This window comes from Candoia aspera, chromosome 1 (genome assembly GCF_035149785.1).
Source record: "Candoia aspera isolate rCanAsp1 chromosome 1, rCanAsp1.hap2, whole genome shotgun sequence".
In the NCBI taxonomy this organism is placed as follows: Eukaryota; Metazoa; Chordata; class Lepidosauria; order Squamata; family Boidae; genus Candoia; species Candoia aspera.
Window position 1 is genome coordinate 20,287,771 of NC_086153.1, and position 21,719 is coordinate 20,309,489.

The window sequence follows — 21,719 nt, forward strand, 5'->3', positions numbered from 1 at the left end:
TCTTTTCCATATTCTCTTTTGGAATAATGGAAATGTTTACAAAGCAAAGTTTAATTTACTCCAAATGTATAATATAGATTTTTAAATTTAAGATAACGTAATCTCTACTACTGGAAAAATATAGTTGCTTTGTATTGTCTAGATAACATTCAAGTATTTCCAATGTGTTGAAGTTTAAATCATTATCTAAAATGTGCTATTGATCCTTAATGTTTCTGAGAGTGTGCCATGGTTTCTATTTGCAATTAATTGCAAATTTCCATTTGCAATTTATTTTTTTGCATTTAGGTGAGAAAACCTGAGATACCTGTGTTTGGCTAAATATGAGTCGCTGCCACAGTTTGCTTAGTATAGGCTATGATCACAGCTTAATTCATGTAAATAATCGTATTTATGCAAAACAGTGTCCCCCCCCCAAAAGTACGTACACAGAAAAAAATTATCTGCCTCTATTACCATTAAATTATTTGATGAAAATCTTATTTTGTAATATTCATACATTTGTGGCTGTAATTCTGCATCAGTTTATCCAAAAGTGCAAATAAAGAGAGTGATCATCTGAGGAACTCTCGATTGGATTGTGCTGGAGGTTTCATAAATACACCAAATAACATATAATTTTACTTCTTATATATGACACATTAAGAGCATTAAATCGAGAGCCGGTTTGGTCTAGTGGCTAAGGTTCTGGGCTAGAAACCAGGAGTCTGTGAGTTCTAGTCCCGCCTTAGGCATGAAAGCCAGCTGGGTGGCCTTGGGCCAGTCATTTTCTCTCAGCCCAACTCGGTGCAATGTAGACTAGCCTCCTTGTGGTGCACCCTGGGCAATGTGACTTGTCACAGCTAAATAGTCTACACATCTGGCTGCTGGACCTCATAAGGATTTCCCAGCAAGAAAAGCAGCATGAACACCAAACTGCTATGCCATACAATAAAAAAAAAAGCATTAAATCAAGTTTGGGTTTGCTAAGAAAGTTTCTGTTGTATAGATTTAACATTTTTCCCTATTTTTTTACTATGGTGTCAATATTTCTAGAAAGTTTACATTAGTAATCCCAAGGGGCTGGTGACTATAGTTGGATTCACACAATTCATTCTAAAATGTAATGTGAATTTTGTTTTGTTTTCAATTGGCTTAGTGTGTTGTATGGATCTGGTCACTGCAGACTGTGCTTTGTGAATTAATGCTGTGTGTGAACCTAGCCAGTGGGGTTCTTCAGCAGTGAAAGAAACTAACATTTGTGAACCTAAGAACATCACCTGGAGGGTTTTGGAAGTTGTGAGTGGTTTAAAGCAGCCATTTTCCCCCAGGTGCATCCCTGTAAGCCATAAGAACATGGCCTACCCTGGATATTTCCTGGTACTTGAACTCAGTCTACATTTTTTTTGGCTTAGTGAAAAAAAATCACTGCTAGCTGCTAAGCTAACATTACCTTTTGTAATGTCACCCCTGGATGTTAGCAATAGCACATCCTCCAGAGAGAGGGATGAATTTGAAGTCCTAACCTTCCAGTCTTTGTAAGTCCCAGGATGGGGTCAGGTCTCATTTGCTTTTTTCCAACTAGAGGGCAGAAATTCAAAGAAGCCAGGTTAGAGAAAATAGATCCTGTTGGAGGGCTGCAGCTTGTGGTGAAGTTACTGTTTTTTATCCATCACTCCTACGGATGTATCTGCTCTTATTCCCATGGTGTCCATGGCCACTCAAAACTTTCTTCACTATCTTGAAATGCAGACAGATCTTTGCCTTTGATCTTGACGCCAAGCGCCTAGCCACCATGAGCACTATGTTGGTACGGGCAGGGGTCACCTGCCATCAGCTGGCACACCAAGACTTCTTAGCAACAGATCCCACTGACTCCAAGTACAGCAAAGTGAGATACATTCTTCTGGATCCTTCATGCAGTGGCTCAGGTGAATAAAGGATGGAGGTGGATTTCCAGTTTGGGCCTGTGTTAGCCACAAGCATATTAGGAAAATGGATGAGAGACCCACAAGGCTGTATTTTCTCTGCAGCCTAGAACTGGAACAGTCAAGAGTATCCTACAAGCCCAAGGCTGTATGCTGTACCTTTTTATCCAAGATGGGAAGGTGGAGGCTAATTAGGGCAATAGTAATGTTTTTGGGGGGAGGGCCGTTTATGATTTGAGTCTCAGATGTAATGATGATTTTCCCACATTGAGCGTAATGGAATGGAGCTGATCTGGGTTTGTATGCATAGATTTACAAATAAATTTTGAATATATAACTTCATGGTTCCAGAGCCAGGTGTCAACCCTCTCCAGGTTCATAAAGATGGGTACCTTTAGGTAGCTATCAAGGCTGAGAGCCCAGTAAGTACCAGTGAGTTGCTTCCCTGGAGGTCCAAGTTTCAACAGCTGCTGATGTGCCTCATCTGTTTCTGTCGCAGGTATGGTCAACCGCCTGGCAGAGAAGGAAAGCGCCTCCCTGCCAGTGCGACTGCAGGCACTAGCTGGGTTCCAGCGAAAAATGCTGGCACATGCATTGCAATTCCCTGCCCTTCACCGCCTGGTTTATTCCACATGCTCAGTGCACAAAGAGGAGAATGAAGATGTGGTGCAGGATGTGCTGGAGCAGGAGGGAAAAGCCTTCAGGTACAAGAAGGGGGTTAAGCGAGGGTCAGGCTTCCTGGCTGGTAGAGTTGGGCTGTGAAGTGGGATGGGTCTTCTTTGCTACTGTGCATATCTACAGCTCTCCCATGTTCCCAAACATCATGATCAAACTAACTGAATTTCTCCAATGCTTTCTTGACACTAATTCATTGACACATACATTTGAAAGCAGCAATCCCTCTATCTTCTCTTTTAGGGGTGGGGCAGTTGGGGACAGAAATTACATTTTTCAGTTTCATAACCATTAGGAATTAAAGTTTTAGTTAAATTCAATTCTTGGTGACTTCAGGGACGCTTCCATGTAGGTTCCTTGGCAGTAGCCTAGTAGTAGTTTGCTTTTGCCATTTTCTAGAATGTTTGATTTCCCAGACTTGATGACTACCTGATATTTCCTGGTGACATCACATTCAAGAATAACAAGGCCTGACCCTGCTTAGTTTTTGGAGATCAGCCGGAGTGTTAGATGCTGCCGTGTAGCTGATCAGATGATTCCTAAAGCTAAAGTCTGCTTCCTGAGTACCACTGCAAGATACTAGGCAGCAGTGTAGAAGGAACAGGGAAGCCCTGCTTTCTTAAATTATTTCTGCTTATCTTCCTTGCAGATTGGTAGAAGTCCTACCATCCTGGACCCCTCGTGGCTTACCTGTATTTCCTGAGGCTAAGTGCTTTCTCCGAGCATCGCCAGAAGAAACCCTGACCAATGGATTCTTTGTAGCAGTGCTGGAAAGGAAGCACACAGAAGCGTGTGCTGCAAGGTGAAAGAATGCTCTATATATTACTCCTTCTGTGCTGTAAAAAAGGCATGATTCCCACCTTTGAGAAAGGATTCTGGAGGCTAAATCTATGAATTTGCAAGTCTCCTTCCCCCAACCCTGGGAACAAGACCCTACTTTTCACAGTTAATTAGAATGTACACTGTACCCAGTTGCACCTTCCTTGTAGTATTAATCAGGCCTCTACAGCAGCAAATACCAAGCTAAAGATCCCTATATAACATAGCAGGAACAAAACCCCACACAGACACTCTTAGTAAAACAATGTCTATCTTGTGTGGGCCTCTAGTAAGCAACACGAAGCATCGTTTATGCTTCAGCCATAAAGTTTCAAATATAAAGGATACATTAGCTTCATACTTTAAAAGGAGAGTGCCCATAGCTTGCTCACATACTGTTGTATGCTCATCTTTTTTCTCTTGGTGCAACAGAAAAACAAATTCTCTCTTAAGAAAGAGAAGATACCTAGTAAGTGTCTTGGGATCAGCTGCAATTTATCTGCTTACAAATCTGCATTATGGGGACCAATAAGCCATGTGGCATGAAGTCTTAGAACAAGAAATGTCCAAAATTATTTGAGTGCAGTATTCAAAATCAACCCAGTACTGTTGTTAGAGTTGCATTTAGATTTTCAACTCTTGTTGAAAATGAATAGCAAAAGGGACATCGAACAAGGATAAGGAAAAGTTGTGTTAGCAGTAAGCCAGTCTTGGATGGGAACAAGGGCACAGCGTACATAGAAAATGAGGTTTTTCAGGTGCAGAGATGGTTCTATCAAAGCACATCTTGCTAGGAAGCAGCAGCAGTGATTTGTTTTCCACCTACTACAAAACTGCCAAATTGTTCAGGTGGGGAACAGATTTTATTTCTGCTTATCTACCTGGCAAGTCATGGGAGAGTCCTTGGAACCTGACATCATCTCTGCGTTACTTAAGGTTCAATTAGCATGACTGCAGACTATCCCCACGTTAATCTACTCTATGCATAGCCTTTATCTCCAGCCACAGTTTTCCTGTTATTTTAAAGGTTTTGCACACTTTGAATTAGTCTTAACATAGGTTTCAGATATTTATGTCATCACTATATTTTGATATACAGAAAGTATCTTTCTGTTCTTTGTGGTTTCACTCATAGTTCTGCAGTGCTGCTTTCCGAGGCTGGCAGTAAATTAGAAATAAATCCCAATCCTGCAACCAGGAAAAGAAAAAAGAAGAAACAGACAGCTTTTCCAAATAAGTGAAATTCTTCAGAAGCACGCTGGTCTTTATCAGTGGAATTTGCGAGAGAAAGACCTGAGGTGGGAAGGAAAGTCAACTTTTCAATCAGTTGATGTTGACATCCTGAAATGGGACTTGCACAGATTGTATGCTCCATTCATCTGACAGCTGAATGAACTGTAACTAAATATAACCTCACCTAGCTGCTTGCATTCCGTTCTGTACAAGCAAGTACACCGGAGGGTAGCAGTGATGTATATGCGGAGGTCTTGAAAGAAATTGAGCTGGAAAGTTGATCCCTATGCTGTGGAAGACTCTCTTCAATGTTTGCAGGAAACATAAAAGGAAAGGGCAAACCACTGGAACAGAGACTAGCTTTTTTTTTATTGATCTGTAAAGCCACTCCAGGAGGCTATTTGGCTGAAGAACAGAGTAAAAAAAGAACATTCTGGCTCAAGCAGTTTTATTTTAAATCAACATAAGCAAGGAAAAGAAATTGCACATTCACACTAAAACCCTTGACAGGAATGATCCAAGTCTTCATTGCAACATTTAAAAAAGTCAGCCCATTCTTTTTGTCTTTACGTACTTCATTTCACTCACACACAGCAATATCTTGGTAACAAAAGGTGCTCTACCTTTATAGGGAGGTGGGGACAGCTGCTTCTCAGTTGGAGAAATGACTGGTTCATTGTGGACTCGGGGCACCAAGAAAACACCCCCCCATATTGCTAGCAGAGAGGTAACCACCCACACCTTCCACGGCTTTATGTGGAGAGGATAAATATTAGCTGACATTATAAAAATATTAGTGAATTGGTTAATATCAACTAATATATTAAATATTGGATGGGATTCTTAAAGATGGCCCTTTTACCCAGCAAAGCCAGTCTTTGTTCCAAGGAGATCAGAGAAGTGTCTGTCCTTTTACAAGCCAAACATCTGCCCTCCCTCCAAACGACAAGCACCAATTCTCCTTCCCAGCACCGCTTAAACGTGCAAGAGCGCTCAAGCAATATGGAACAGACCGAGCCATACTCACATTATTAAACGAACACATGAAACACTGACCTGTGAAGCCCAAGGGGGGTGTGGCAAGAAAGCAGATGCTCCCCCCACCTTCCCTGTAAGCCCTGTTGTCTCATTACAGCACAGGCAAATTGCTAATGAACAACTTTATACTTCCACACCTCTATGAACCAAGCTTGAAGGAATTTAAAGGCAATTTAGCTTAAATATAAAAATAAAGTTTCACTTTGTTAAAAAATGTTTAAATATTTTTTTTTAAATTTAGAATTAGGCAGGCTCACGCACACACTCACACCACTGGCAGCTGGCCTGACTCTTCCAAGAGCAAAGTTGGCTGAGAGGAACGGTTTTCGTTGCCGAGCTGCTTGTCTACCGCAATGGCTGACTGCTGTGACTCAAGCTCTTTTGAGTTGGAAAAAAAAAAAAATCCAAGATTTCAGCCAGAGCCCCACAGGGCTTATGATTTTACTCTTCCACCTTAGAAATGTTTTGCCTCCCTACTCCAAGGCCCAGCTCAGAATGAGAACTTTCCACAAGGTCCTGGACCCACAAAACATCAGGGAGATGGCCTTTCCTGTCTTCCTCTGAAGGTCTTGGCTACAGACCCAAGTTGGCACTTCCAGCCTTCCAAGCAGAAGTCTTCACCCTTCAGCTCATTCAGCACATGTAGCCATGCAGTGACTGTCCACACCCAATTAAGCAGGGTTCGTCTCCGTTGGAGACAGGCACCCTGAAAAATGTTTACAACAAGTCCGGCATTACCAACATGCCGCCACACATACAATTCAATTCTTCCTCCAAACTCAATTCACAGAGCAATAAAAAAAAAAAGAACACAAACATACTGTGAGCGAAACACAGACATTTGGAGGGGAGAGCAGGGGGAAAGGAAAGGCTGCGTAAATGAAAAGCAGCATTGGTGAGTGGCACTGTCTCCCTCGCCAAATGCTCATGTAACAGCATATAAGTGAGGGAGACCCCTCTGGACCTCTGATTCCAAGAGGTTTCTCCAGGTTCATGGTGCTGTCCAACCACTTCTCTGCTGTTAGGCTCTGTAGTCACAGCTAACAATGATCCATGTTCCAACTCAGAGCCGAAATAAAATCACATGAAGCCCAATAGCCTTGGCAAGACAGGTTGGCTGTCCCAATGGGACAGAGGGGTCTTACCTTGGACTAGGTTTTGATGGGAATTTGGATCAAGGATGCCCTGAAGATTCCCTGGAAAAGGCTTCCAATGAGGGAAGAAACTGAGGATGGGAACTAACAGTTGGCTTCAATCAGAAACATTTAGATGGCTGCAAGCCAAACGCTTTCCCTGACACCCTACTCCCTTCACTAGGCAGCCAAAAAGGAATGAAGTTAAGGTCAGAGAAAGAAGGGAAGACTAATGGGAGAGGTCCACATGGAGAAGGGACAATAGAGGATATGTACAAATTTTTCATCCAGACTCAGCCATAGACTGTTCAAGTAAAAAGAGCTTGGTTTCTCCTATCCCATTTGAAGGGGTAAAAATCACGCTTTGATCCAGAACAGCTTCCTGTGGTTGTTACAGAAAAGAGGCTCCCAGGACAGTCCTGCTGAGGATGTACACCAGAATACGTCTGCCTTCGGTTGTGTGACCAGGAGGATCTGTCAGCAGATCAACTGGGAGCTGAAGTCCAGGCAGGAAGCTGCTCCTGGTTACTTTTTACGAGTATGCTGCCTCCGGGCCTGCAGCCGTTGGCGGGCTCCTGTCTTGGATCCTGCTCCGATGGAGAAGGTGGGTGTCGCTGACCCTGGAGGGACAGAGAAGCAAAAGGTCTCTCTTTGGTCTATTCCAGAGACTGCTGGGGCACAGAAAGTACATCAAAGGGCTGGCATGGATGTGTAACTTGCTACTTATAGGTGATTTTCAGTCCCTGGACCCTTCTGAAGAATGTGCCACCAAAGTTTGGCAACTTCACTGATATTTGGTGACAATGTTTTTGGATTTAGAACTACAATAATATCAAACCTTCCTTATTTTAATACACCTGTTTTGTTTTAAATACCCTCACCCACAAACCCACACACACACAAAAACAAACAAAAAATTGTTCTCCAGTGATTTCACTATTTCACTGTCTGATTCCTGCAGCTCTAGATGTTGCAAAAAGACTGCCCACCTTGTAATACGAAGGCCTCCTGCTCATCAACTTCTGAACTCTTACCAAAAACAGTAGGTGTCACTCCTCCAAAGGTGGGGGTGATGGGTGTTCCAAAGGAAAGGTTGCAGCTCCCTACTGTGCCACCACCTGGTGCAGGTGTACTTTGTCCAAATGTGGGTGTGGGAGTTCCTAAACCACAAAATAGTAGCAAGGTTAAATGCCTACTAGAGGATGAATTCACGTTAAGGAGAAACAAGATGACAATCCCTGCCCCTCACTATTATTAAGCACACAGGAATGACAGAAACCACTTTCTCTGGGTGTTCTGTATTGGGGGAACACCAAAGGGGTCTATCAGCCCCTTACTCCCTCCTTCATTCTACTTTCCTCCAAAAATCAGCCAAGGAGACAGGCACTGTCAGCCCAGAAATGCCTACCTTTCATTCATTTTATTTCCTCACATGGTCCAATCTATAGCTACCCAAGTTGGGCTCAAATCTCATTATCTCAATCACCTACACTTGAAACAAACTGTCAGTGTTTGTTTTAATGAGCACAGAGAAACAGATAGGACTGGAGGAACCAAGACTTGGATTTAGGAGACAGAATGAAAACAGAGCCTGGTCAGAGCTGAAAAATCTCCATCTGTATGCATCTTCCTGAGCAGAGAGATGAATTCACACACTCTCAATGGCTGCAAATATAAAGCTAGAACTTCTAGATCATGGCCTAGGAATCAAAACAGCCTATAGGAATAGGGAAACTAGAAAATAGCAAGGCCAAAGGTATTATGCCTCTTTTACAACCCATTTTGAAGACAGCCAATCCCCCCCAAAGAACGAGCAGGGATATTGTTTTGTCAGGTCCATCCCACTCTCCTATCAAAGACTGAACGAGCAGGAGGCTGAGCAAACGGAACTCACCTCCAAATGCTGGCTTGCTCTCAGGCGTGCTTGGGATGCTGAAAGCAAAGGCAGAGTTTTGGTTCTGGGCACCCAGAGGGTTTTGTGCCAAGGAAGTTCCAAAGGGCGCCACTCCCTCTGCAGCTCTGTTCTGCCCACTGCCAAAACTGAATCCAGCTGCGGGCACTCCTGTGCCTGTAGCACTGGCACCAACGCCAAAGGCGCTGCCTGCTACACTAGGCTGATTCGATGCCCCAAAGGGGAAGGGAGCTGGGGCTGAAGCTCCAAATACAGAGCTTCCCGTGCTGCTGCTCGTAGTCGGCGTGCTGGACGTGGTCGCTGTCCCAAAGGAAAACATGAACGATCCGGCTCCAAATGCCGGCTGGGAAGTACTTTTGGCTCCAAAGGACGCCAAAGGGCCGGGCCCTCCAAAGGGGGTCTGCGTTGCGCTACCAAACGCTGCCTGGGCTGCAGGCTGGGCTGCAGGCTGGGCTATTGGGCTAGTGAAGCTGAAAGGAGTCCCAAAGTTCAGTGGTCCTGCTGCTGGTGGCTTGAGAGCTGCCTGCTGGCCCTCAGAGACGCCTGCATCAAAAGCCAGCTGGCTTGTGACTGTGGGGTACGGAGGGGGCGGTTTTGAGGCAGCCCCAAAGGTACCGCTGAACGCAGAGGTGCAAGACCCAAATGTCAGTGGTGGTTGTGTGGTGGCTGATGGTGCTGAAGAGGCCTGCGTGGAACTGCTGCTGCTGCCACTAAAAATACTGAAGCAAGTACTGGTGGTGGTGGTGGTGGTGGTGGCAGAGCTGGCAGCAGCATCAGTAATGCTGGAAGCAGGCTCAGTGGTGCTGGAGGGTGCCAAGAGATTGACAGTGGGGCCTGTGGGGGCAGCTTGCTTGCCGAATTGGAAAAGAGGCATGGCAGCCGTGCTGGCATTGGGCGCAGCCCCAAATAGCAAGGGCTGAGATGTCAGTGTGGACACAACAGCGGCAGTGGTGGCACTGCTGCTGCTGGGGGGGGTGGCAGAGGATGGAATGCCAGGCCCAAAACTGAACACCGGTTTGCTCATGGAGACAAATGTCACGCTTGCTGTTCCAGGGGGTGATGCCGAGGTGGTAATAGTGGCATCTGAGAGAACAGGGAGCCCTAAACTGCTCGAGGCATTGATGGCGGGAAGTCCAGATGATGCTGCAGGCTGAGGAGCCTGACTGAATGTGAAGGGAGAAGATGATGCAGTTGCAGGCAGAACAGCAGTTGCCGGTGTAGACAGCACTCCAAAGATGGGTTTGAATGTGCTGCTGGGAGGAACAGGAGGTGCCAAAGAAGGCACAGTCTCAGATGGTGCAGTGGCAGAAACCACGGAGGTGCTGCTTGTAGAGAAGCCAAAGTTGTCACTTTTTGCTGGGCTGCCAAACACTGGTTTGAAAATAGGCACAGTGCTGGGTGCAGAAGAAGATGGTGTTGTTGCAGTGGGGGGCTTGTCGGCTGGAGGACTGGTGAGGATGCCAAAGAGGATGCTGGGCTTCGGAGCAGATGAGGGCCTGGCTGGAGTGTGGCCCAGATCAGAAGAAGCTGTCACCAAACTGTCTATGCTACTAGTGGGTATGGTAGTGCCTGAAGAAGGAGAAGCAGCAGGCAGGGAAACAGGTATGTTGAGCGCCAGAGGCTTAGCTGCCTCGGGAGATGTCACCAGCACAGAGGAGCTCAAATCCAGTGAGGCAGAGAAGGCTGGAATCTGAGGAGTCTCTGCAGCCCCTGGAACTGTATTGGCTGGGGTGGGAGGAGGGAAAAATTGAGAAAACACTACATTACTGTACTCAGGAGGAGACACTGTTCCACAGTAAACCATTAAGAAAAGTTATTCATTTATTTACATCAGACAATCTGGAATACTTAAATGTTCTCTTCCCTCCTCCTCTTCTGTATTTACTGCAGAATAGAATTTGTCCCACTTTTGTATATGCAGAAAAAAGGGGTGATATTTCCACCCTTCATCTTTCTTAAACAATCCAACTGTCATTACAACCAGGGGAGAAGTTCAAGAGTTAAATCTCTACCTTGGGAGAAATTCAAAGCTGGATATATCAAAAAGGCAAAAATATTCTGGACTTATTGACCAGCAATGGATGGAGGGAGGAGAATATTTATTTAGGCTGCATGATAAACACTTCAGAATCTGTCTTATCCTCTCTTGTCTAATGTAGGCCATTTTGCTTGCTAATCCCTAGAAAATGGTCTGCCACAGTCAGCTATTTGGCATTCAGGAGCTAGCTTAACAGGATTATACATATCAAATTCGAAATTCCTCTTCAGATAATAAGCAGAAAGGAATAGACAAAAAGCTGGTTATAATTCTATAAAACTGAACATTAAAAAATGCATTTAAGGATTTTCCAAATTGCTCTAAATGTCTCCTGAAAAAGAACATGCTCCAATCATTTAAAAGAAAACCAATGAACAGATCAAATAGGCCCAAGGAGGAGGGAATTTCTTGAAAGTGGAAAGCTGTGCTTCAAACCTGGCAATAGGCCAGGCCTGAGGAGTTCCATAGTATCTCCCCAATGTAAGTGGAGAACTGAGTCCAGGAAAAAGACTGGTTTCTGGGCCAGATGAGCCTTTTCCTTTAATAACTGGGAAAAATATTTTTGAACAAAGAGAACATTTTTCTTTATGAAGTAGGTGAGGAACAATCTTTTTTCTGTATGGAAAAAGGCATCCTTGCCAGCTTAAACTGCCTCTGCCTTTCTCCTTTAGCTCAAGAGGAGAAAGGAAGGGCCTCCTTGGTAAGTCTGTGAGCTGAGTTGTTCAAGATACTGAGTAGGGAAGCAAGATACTGTATTTTGAACCCTGCTCAGGACAAAATTGGGAACAAACTTTTTAATGGAACCATCCACAATATTTTAATGAAAATAAACCAAAGCTCCTAATCATCTCTAGGGTCATCAGAAGAGACCTAGATTACTTAGAGAAATCCTAGTCCTTGTTCCCTTGCATTCTTCATCAACATCAACTCTAACATGGGCCTTTATCACACTCAAATGTTCTTCAAAGGCAGGCAACAAATACCCCTTTCCCTCTGAAACTGCTCACCTGCCGGTACTGAAGAGCTCTTTCCATCTTGCATCTTCTTCAGGCTCTCCAGAAGGGGATTGGTTGCTGCAGTAGAGATGGGCAACGACACAGGGGTTGGCTTGCTGGAGATCAGTGAAAGGTTCGAGGTTTGGGGCGAAGAGGTGGTCTCCACTGGTGGGCTTGGGGTGGAATCTGTTGGGAAAACCATCAGGGCTTTCTGGCAATCGCAAGGTCACAAGAGTCTATTGTCTAGCATCTGCTAACATTAAAGCCACCTAAAGAATCTGTGACTAGCAAGAACCAACAGAACAAGCAAGAGAGACATTTTGAGACCTGCATAGAAAAAGAGTCATCATCATTACCCAGTTTTAGTTCATATAATAAATCCCCTATTCTTGGGGCAGACTCTCAAAGGGCAGCTTGGAGCAGGCAAGCAGGTATCACCTACCAATGTTCTCCTCCAAGATTTTGTTGAACCACTGTAGTGTTGCTTTCTTCTCTGCATCCAAGTCCTCTGGGGTGATTGGATAGCCCAGCTGAGGTGGTGGAGGCTGCCAAGAAATCAACATTTTAAGTATTTGTTCTGAATGAGCAAAAAAGCACTGTCATAAAATAGCATCAAACAAAAGACAGAGGCGTTCTTCCCTTGGTTCTGGGAATGTATAAATAAACCAAAGATTACATGACTTTAATGCTTCCCACTTTTTTCCTCAGGCATCAAGGCAAGTGGCGTGTTTGACTAAAGTCAAGAGCTTAGCAGCACCCATCCTACTCAATTTAACTATTTTGTCTTCTTGGCTGGGTATCTTATCACCAGCCATATGGTATCTTCCGCATGTCAGCCCAAATATGTGCCCGACATTTCTTGCTCCTGGAAAAAAGGAGAAGGGAAAGAAAGAAGACACTGAAGATACATACCAAGATGAAATTATCTCCATGGTGAGCTGAAAGTAGCTGAATCTTCCGCTTGCGCTTGCCGTTGCTTCCTGATGAAGATAGTGAACTCACATAGTTACCTTTATTCTGCAAGGGTGATTCTGAAACTAGAGAAGGAGACCACAGTTGACAAATTATGCATGTGGCTACCCAATCAGAAGCAGCTCAGGCTTCTGCAGCAGTAACTATCTACGTCTAAACACAACATCTTTAAAGGCTTAAAAAAACAGACAAGCATAATATGAACATAGAAGCTACAGAAAAGTAAATAGGAACAAGGTGGGCTGATATGCTGTAAGAATATTTATATGACTCAGTATTAACAACTAAAATTTCATATTTCCTCCAGAGATCTCAAGATAGTCTGTAAGCTGTTCTTAATAGAGCCTCCCAACTGATTAGACAGCATGCAACAGAGGAAAAAAGATACATAGCTAAGACCGCTTAGCAATCTTCATCAGTGAGAGCCGGGACTCAAAATGTAGGACTGAAATATCAAAACACTGATTTGTCATTATTGCACAGACATGATTTTTTTTCTCATCCTGAGCAGCTGTAAAATCATCCCAATTTATTTGTGTAAAAGCCATTCTAAAGCAGCCTGCTGTGAAACAAACATTTCCCCCCCTTATCCACAATGAGGTTCTATTTACATTTTTGTTTAGGATCCTCACATTATATCGCAGACCTCAGTTTTGCTCCCCATTCCTTCCTGCACTTCCCATCCCCACCCCTTGCACTTACTCTTCTCTTCCTGCATCTCCTTGTCTGCCGTCACGAGCATCTGCGTGTTGGATTTCTGAGGCTCTTCTTCGCTGCAGCAACAGGAGAAAGCAAGTGAGACATGATGCTAAGCTCTTCTTTCAAACTTCTGGGTGGGAAGATTTGCAGAGGGGTGGTCTGAGGTGGGAGGAAGACCTGCTCCCCTTATCCCTGCCATTGTTCCTCTCATGTATTATTGTCACTTTATGGCCAATAGCTGGCCATCTGCCCTTTGGATGTTGATTTGAGGAGATTCTCAGGGTAAAGCAAGCAGGCATCTTATGAAAGCAGCCCCTGTGGTCACCTGAGTGTGTTGCTCTGAGGACCCCCTAGTGACAAAAAATTCCAAGCAACAGATTGCAAGGACAACAACCCAATTCACTGCACATCCTCATTCACTGCCTAAAGCAGCTCCTCCAATTTATCTAATGGTCAGGTTAACTTCAGAGATGCAGTTTGGTCAAAATGTCATGGAAAATGCTTTCTATACACTTTTGGAATTCCAAAGCATTTTAATAGTCAGCTCTCTTTTCAATCAATACATCTACCCCCCCCCCCAAAAAAAACTAGTCAGGATCTTGTCTATTGAAGACCAGATGCAAAAACTTGCCCTTCCTTGCAGAAGAGCGATCTCTTTTCAGGAGACCTTTTAATGCAGGAAAGATGTCTTAGTTCAGCTTTACCAGTGAAAGAAGAGAAGGGAGGAATCATGTACTATAGTTGTATCTATAGAGAGCTAGTCTGGTGTAGTGGTTAAGGCATCCAGCTAGAAACTGGGAGACCGTGAGTTCTAGTCCCGCTTTAGGCACAAAGTGAACTGGGTGACTTTGGGCCAGTCACTCACTCTCAGCCCTAGGAAGCAGGCAATGGCAAACCACTTCTGAAAACTTGCCAAGAAAACTGCATGGATTTGTCCTGGCAGTCGCCAAGAGTCAACACTGACTTGAAGGCACACAAAAAAAATGTCTATGGAAACCACAGTATCTATCAGAAAGAGGCCTTGTAGTTCTTGACTTACAACCATTCATTTAGCATCTGGAGTTACAACAGGGCTGGGAAAAGGGACTCACAACCAGTCCTCGCACTTACAACCGCTGCAGTGTCCCCACAGATACGTGATCAAAATTTGGGCACTTGGCAACCAGCATGTAGGTGCAACGGTTGCAGCATCCTGGGGTCACATAATTGCCATTTGTGACCTTCCCAGCCAGCTTCCAATACACAAAATCAATGGGGAAACTGCATGATTCACTTAATGACCACATGATTTGCTTAACAGCCACCGCAAAAATGTGGTAAAATCAGGTGTGGTCATGTGATGCCTCACTTAACAACAAAATTTCTGGTCCCTATTGTGGTCGTAAGTCCTGTCCTTGATCCTTCCAGTGTCTTATGACCATATGAAATCTACAGAATATCAGAAAGGTAAAGAAAAGCTGTACTCACGTGATGCTGGAGCTGGGATATCTTGCTTTCTTGTTAGGCCTTTCAGGTGTTTGAGACCGAGAGGATGCTGGGCTGGAAAGAGGAGAGGTACTTGGCCCCCTTCTCTTCCACAGCTTGAAGGAGAGAAGATAAAACAAGAAGTACTATTAGAAACAAGAAGAATCTCTTCAGTACTCTAGTTAGGTGCTAAGCAGAGAATCTATATGGTTAAGAAGTTAAGTTAATGTAGCCTCTTTTGAAACCTTCTTATACAGGAGGTGAAGGGCAAAAAGAATTTTCCATGATTAAATGCTGCTATCTAAAACTTATACACTTATATAAGGATCACTCATGCCACTTCTATTCTTGAAGGCGTACCCAATTACTAGCCTCTGTGACATTGTTGCTCTATTAGGCTCCCCAACTCTGCTGTATCTCCTTGTTTCAGTCTCTCAGTAGTCTCTGCCTGGATAGATCGGCATCCAACATGCTTATTTGTTTTGGTGAGAAAGTTTAGACTCACTCCTTTGAGAGGTCTGCCTGGATATAGCCACAGCAGCTTGCTACCTTCAGGCTTTGTGGAATTGTCAGCCATTGCTGGGATTTGCTAGCTGTTTGATTATAACAGGCTCTTCTAATTCCCTCTGTTGCTTGCAAAATCCCTGATAATTTTCTGCACTGGCTGGTGTGTGGAAAACCAAGGGCCTGCACATACAAAACTCTTACTATTTGGATGGATATGTGATGAAGGTCTCATCCAGGTAGGAACATCCACAAGTCCTCTCTAGATTCAGCTGGGACTGTCAAAGTTACAAGGATCTTAGTAAACAACCTGGATGACAATGATCAGACTGAATGAAAGGATTTTATAGAGTAATGTTACTTGCAGCATACAAACCAGAAGCAGGGTTTGTACACCTCTGACAAATCTATCAACTAAGAAGCCAACTTAGTTGACAACTTCCATTCCTACTCCATGTCAGTTCCCATGAAAAACTTGGATTGAATTCAGAGAGATTGTATTACAACCGTTTATGAAAATTGGCAAACTAAACTTCACTGATCACATATATACATTTACACATATACTTTTACATTTTAAGAGTCAAATCCCTTTGTTGGCATATTCTTCTGATTTGAGAACACACAGAGAAGTTAATATTTGTATGCAGATGGATCAAGTTTTGTTTAAGAAAGTAGGTAAAACAAATAAAATAAAGTTACTATCACATCTTTGCTCCTTAGAGGACTCACAAAGAATCTTCTGAGGATCACAATTTCTCTCACGACTGGGAAGTACCTACACTGTCACACACATTAAGGGAGCTAGTCATCTAACAGTGTACCTGTGAGAGACCTCTGGTGGAGCTGTATGAGCTGGCAATAGCATTGCGGATAGAGCTTGGTATGCCACCCACAGACAGGCTATTCACAGAACTGAGGGAAGAGGTGCGCGATCTCTTAGAGGAGCAATCTTCTAGGCAGTGGGAAGAAAGGAGTCCCCGCTTCAGAGAGCCAGGCCTGGGAAAAGAGGCAGAGATTACAATATGCTGCAAGGCAATTAGATGGAGCTCTGAAGAAGCACAACTTCCAAAGTGCAGTGAAGGAACCTATCTTGCTTCTTGTGGTTTACCAGCACAAAGCCTACACAATACATTTCTAGGAGAGCCAAACTGGAATCTTCTCTCCAGTAAAAAAAGCCCTTGGAATGATGATCCAGCTTTCAGAGGCCCATTTATCCCATTTATCTCTTGCATAGCTTCAAAGCTACAGAATGCACTCTCCCAAGAGCTGGATTCGGCTCTCACTTCTACCTTCAAAAGATCTGTGAAGCTACATCTCTTTAGCCAGGCATTTAAAAACCAATTCCTTTATTTTATTTGTTTTACCTACTTATCTAAATTAATTTACTTAATTACACATGCACTGTAATTCATCTGGATCCTTCAGCTGACAGGAGAAGCAGCAACTGGGGAGAAAAGCGTTTAAGCATTTCCCCAAGCGATCGTCTCTTCTCCAAAATATACACAGGATCATTTGTTAGCATTATAGAGGGAAAAACATTTTGCTTCCCAGGCAAAGCTCATGGTGCTTACTTGGGCACAAGAGATGCGGGTACTCCATTAGCCACCAAGGGCTCAAATGCCGAATGACCGCTTCCAGTACTATCATGGCGCCTGCAGGAGACAAAAATAATAAAAGGATGATTTCAGGTAGGAATGAGCGCACACCCCTTCTACCAGCAGTCCCAAAGAACTCTGGTCCAACTGGTTCACTGTAATGAGCAAGTTCAATTCCATTCTCAGGCTAGTGTAAAGGAGAACAAGCTGTAAAGCCACCCATCAAAATTCCATGTCAACTACCAGGCCAAAAATAGGGAGGCTGATCAGTGGGAGAGAAAACACATTTTACCAATTTTTCAAAGGTGAAGCAGAAACTTTTCAATGGATTTCAGCTTGGAGGGATCTTACTGTTGTGGCAAGTGGATGTGTTTTTTAAAAAACGTTATATTTAAACTGTTTTCAAACTTCAAATGCCATGAGTTGTGGTAGCAGTCCCAGTACTCACCATGGCATCTGCTATACCCCTTCACCCCAGGAAAAAACATTATCCAATATAGCAGTCTTATTGAAAACAGTTTGTACAAAGTCCATGAAACAATCTATTGGCTTTATCATACAGATGTTCTAAAAATATCAAAAGATCAGTATGAAGAAATGCAACATCTGCAAATAAGTTATTTGCATTCAAAATAACTTGTGGGTTTCCTAGCAAAGAATAAGGATGTCCCAAAAGACATGGGCCCAAATAATTGGTCCAGATATGATAGTTCATTACACACAGAGAACATTGATCTCAGATGGCTCAAAACCTATAATGAGGTACATATTTGTGTATTCATTCCTGCCTACCTTTGCCATATTTTTCTATTAATAGCATGGTGGCAATATGCTTACAACGTGTCTGGAATCAACTAAAGCAATGCTATGGTAACTTATAGAAGGTACTGGAGAAGATACTGCTGCAAGCATTCTGAAGCCCTGTTGCTTGGCAGAACAAGTCCTAACTGAGATTTATATAACTTGACTATATACAAAACTACATGTTTGTTGCAAATCTATTACCTGTTTATATCTGCTGGGATGCAGACCTTGCTAAACCTCTCATGCAGGAAGTTTACAAGGAATATGTAAGAATAATTGTCTTTGATCTCAGGATTAAAATAATGAATAATACCTGCTCATATGTAAACAGTGTTGCTACAACCCCTCTCAGAAGGTGTTTTGTTCAGATTAATGTATAAGCTTGAGTTCCACTCCTTAAACCAAAGTGCTTAACTAGTCTGCTAACTTTCTGGAGTCTTCTTTTGCAGCATCCAGAGAGACCATTAGCCATTACCTCTTCTTGTTTTCCTGACCACTTGGAAAGTTCTGGTCCTCCTCTTCTTCCTCCACAGCTCTCTTCCGGCTCTCCTTGAGAGCATTCAAGACAGTCTCTTTTGCACAGGGATCCAGGATAGTGTTAGGTGCTGAAGAGAAAGCCACAGGAGAAACCAACTGCTCCAACCTGTCAGATGAAATAGTAGTAGTCACAAGAAGTGTGAATTTCCTCTCCCTGCACATATGATACCCCAGGAGCTAAGTTACCCCACCCCTCATGCCCACTGGACCTCTATCCAATGGGATTTAGTTTGTAGGCAGCCTGTTCACATCAGTTCAAGATTCACTTGTGACCTCACAAAGCACTTCTAGGACAATACGATGAGTGGTTAAGAAGTCATTTTAGGGCCAAGAATTGTGGAGGCTGATGACAGGAAGAGGAATAGCTCAGTCAGTCCCACCAATCAACTAACCAGGATGTGTCCTAAGTAACTGGGCCACAAGAAAACAGCTTAAGAGATTGCCCATCTTTCCACAGTATTTACATACATCACCATATCAGGAAGAGGAATCAGAGGTGAGATCACACCAAGAGAAGACCCTTTCTGCAGTCAACCTTCAAGCTTGCAAACCTAAGAACTGCCCCAAAGCAATTACTGAAGCAGACTCACAGTGGGGAACGGCCAATGTTGCTGTCTGGCCGAGCAATCTTCACCGTCACAGGGCTGTGGGCCAGGCTAGAATGGTGAATGGATAGCCTGTTTTTCCGCCGATAGCCATCCCAGCAAATTGAAGGCAGGGTTCCCAACGCAGCATACTGGGCCTGCTGGATAGGATAGCGCCGACGAGGAGCTGGCATAAAATGAGGTGATGGACTCAGGTGATCCCTGGAAAGAGTGGAGAACAAAGCATGTAATCAAGGAAAATGGAGAAATAATTCTATGCAGCAAGACTGTTCTGGTAAAAAGAGGCAGCAGAAAGGGGATCTGAGATCAAATGCATAGTATCCTTTATATTCATTATATTCATTACTTAGTCTTGTCAGCAATGAATAGATACAGAAAACCAAAATACTTTGGGTCTTGTTGTTTCCTCATTCAGCAATAGAAAGATATCACTTCCCATTAATTCATACTATAAGTTATTGCAAAGTGCAAACAGAAAATCTAGCAGGCTATTGTCATCACATCAACACGAAGATCAATAAATCCAGAAAGTGAGAGCTCTACATATCCAAGATGGTTTGCAGCAAAACTTCAGCCACAGAACTCATTCACTTATTTTTGAGTTGAATCTTTTTTTATCTAGACTATTTACTACCCACCAATTTAAGTGAAAACCGAACCACCTGAGAATACTGATTTACAGTAAGAACAGAACATCCGTCACGCACACACAATACAGCTGTTTAGCTCAGCTAATATATTCAGCCTGGCTTACAACCTTGAGGAAAACCTTCATTGTTAGTCACTGGCAAGACCCACTTAGCTCTCTCCCTTCCATCACATCTGGTCTGAATACAATATGAGAAGGGCAGCAAACCTGCCATAGACACATGCAGCAGCAAGGGAATTTGAGCTTCTCCACCAGGGAAACCCAGAGCACAGATGGAAGAGGAAATTGACAAGAGCTCTGATAAGGCAGTAGCAATGGATGAGGGAAAAGGACAAAAGAGCATCTTGGAGAATGCAGTGCTGAAATCAAGCCAGGTTTAATGATGTCAGAATGAGCTGAGAGATAAAACAACAATAAAAGACAATATGATGAAGATGCTGAGATTAAATTATTCCTTTTCCCCAGGCAGTATAAAGAAAGCACTCCACCTGCCCAGCCCTCTGTTTCTCTCCAGTCCCCAAAATCAAGGTCAAGCAAAACATCTGACAAGTAGAATGAAACATGCATAGAAGAGGAAGGGAAAGAGGAACAACAACAACAAAAAAAGCAGTGGGAAAGGATGGGATGGGAGCAGGGAAGTACCTGGCTCTATAATGAGGGAATGAAATTGTAACAATTACAAAACAAAACAAACCCTAACTACTATTAATTTCAGGAAGCCATTAAAAATGGAAGAAGATGCAGAACAGAAAGAACAAAAAGAATGCTGGGATGAACAGCAGAAAGTAGCCCAAGTTTCTACAGGAGAAAGGCTGTAGCTCTCTGAACCCACAGCTCGTTCTTCATGCAAGAGGCCCCACATTTGAGCTCTAGCAAATACTTCGCTAAATTGACTGGCTCGAAATTTTTTGTTAATAATTACATGTGTGTGTGTGTGTACACACCACACACACACACACAGAGCTCAAATAAGAGAATATATACTGTGCAAATATGTGTATGCACAGTTTGAATGTACATGGCTACCTTTCCCCATACACAAGCAGGTGGGAAGAAGAGAGGCCTTATTTTCTCCAGTGATTCCCTAACCAAGTTTGAAGGAAGAGAAAGCATGTCACTGGAATATTGCTGTGTACCCATGGAAGGAAAAACTAGATCCAATCAAGTTTATGCTCCTCTTCCTTTTTCACAACTGGAGAGCCCAAAGAACCTCGGCAACGTTGTTGCAGTTCCAACTCCATTCTGGCAGCACAGGAATACGAGCATGTACAGATTGCAACTGACACGGCAGGGCCCGTCTTTGTAACGCTGAACGGGCGAGGGACTCCACTTGCTTCCCTTACCCGCAAATCTGCCGCCGCCTCCTTTCAGGCACTAGCAGTCCGGGCGAGGAGTAGCTCATGGAGGGGCCCCCGTTGGCGAGGACTGTATCGCCGCTCTTGGCAGCAAAGGCGGTGCGGTGGGTCAGCAAGGGGGTCCCCCTCCGGTCCTTGCCGCCGCCTAATCCGGAGGATACTATCCAGGCCCCTGCAGCCGCCGCTGCCACGATCAGGGAGAACGCCGCTCCAGAGAGGCCCAGCGCGAGCACCAGCAAGCAGAGCCCCGCTGCTGCCAGTCCCGCCGCCGCCAGCACCGCCGCGGGAAAGGCCCAGACCCCCTCCAGAAAGCCGGAACCGGCATCCACCCTTCTCCTGGCCCGCTGTTGTTGCCGCCCCCGCCGCCGCGACGGAGGCCACCAGCCCCAGCCGGGCGCCGACCCGCCCCGAGACATCGAGGCCGCGACGCCGCCACGGCCGCCCTCCCTCCTTCCTCTCGCGGTTCCCCTTTCCTTGCCCGGCATGCACCGCGCGCCAGAGAGAGCGAGCGAGAGGCAGCCGGAGAGGCGAGCTGGAGTGGGCGTGGCCTCGGGGTTGAAGGAATTAGCGCGAAGAGAAAGGAGGCGTGATTCGTGGAGGCGGGGCGTCTCGTGGAGGGAGAGGCGCCTGCGGGCAGCGCGGAGAGCTAGAGAGAGCGAGCGGAGGTAACTGACCAAAACGTGGCCTCAGTGTGGCTTCTCTCCCTGCCCACTTCCTTCTGAAGGGAAGCAGCAACTCATGGCACCCTCGACGAGAAGAAAACGGGACTGCACAAACAGCAT

General features: G+C 44.4%; 2 protein-coding genes across 2 annotated transcripts in view; one reads left to right on the forward strand and one right to left on the reverse strand.

The window, feature by feature from the left end:
- NSUN5 (NOP2/Sun RNA methyltransferase 5) overlaps window positions 1-5,071 on the forward strand; it is an 18,770-nt gene extending 13,699 nt beyond the window's left edge. Inside the window, exons 7-10 of the mRNA XM_063299174.1 lie at window positions 1,732-1,910; window positions 2,407-2,611; window positions 3,232-3,384; window positions 4,537-5,071. Coding sequence (XP_063155244.1) covers window positions 1,732-1,910; window positions 2,407-2,611; window positions 3,232-3,384; window positions 4,537-4,642 — 643 coding nt within the window. The 3' untranslated portion in view covers window positions 4,643-5,071. The remainder of the gene's footprint in view (window positions 1-1,731; window positions 1,911-2,406; window positions 2,612-3,231; window positions 3,385-4,536) is intronic.
- On the reverse strand, window positions 5,066-21,414 carry POM121 (POM121 transmembrane nucleoporin). The gene is made up of 13 exons (XM_063299160.1): window positions 20,926-21,414; window positions 18,919-19,134; window positions 18,267-18,434; window positions 16,964-17,044; window positions 16,214-16,388; window positions 14,889-15,001; window positions 13,425-13,495; window positions 12,663-12,787; window positions 12,193-12,295; window positions 11,763-11,936; window positions 8,700-10,442; window positions 7,840-7,965; window positions 5,066-7,425 (listed from the first exon to the last, which is right to left on the reverse strand). Exons 1-13 carry the CDS (start codon window positions 21,351-21,353, stop codon window positions 7,331-7,333), a joined length of 3,618 nt encoding a protein of 1,205 aa, XP_063155230.1. The 5' UTR covers window positions 21,354-21,414; the 3' UTR covers window positions 5,066-7,330.
- Between the last annotated feature and the right edge of the window lie 305 nt (window positions 21,415-21,719).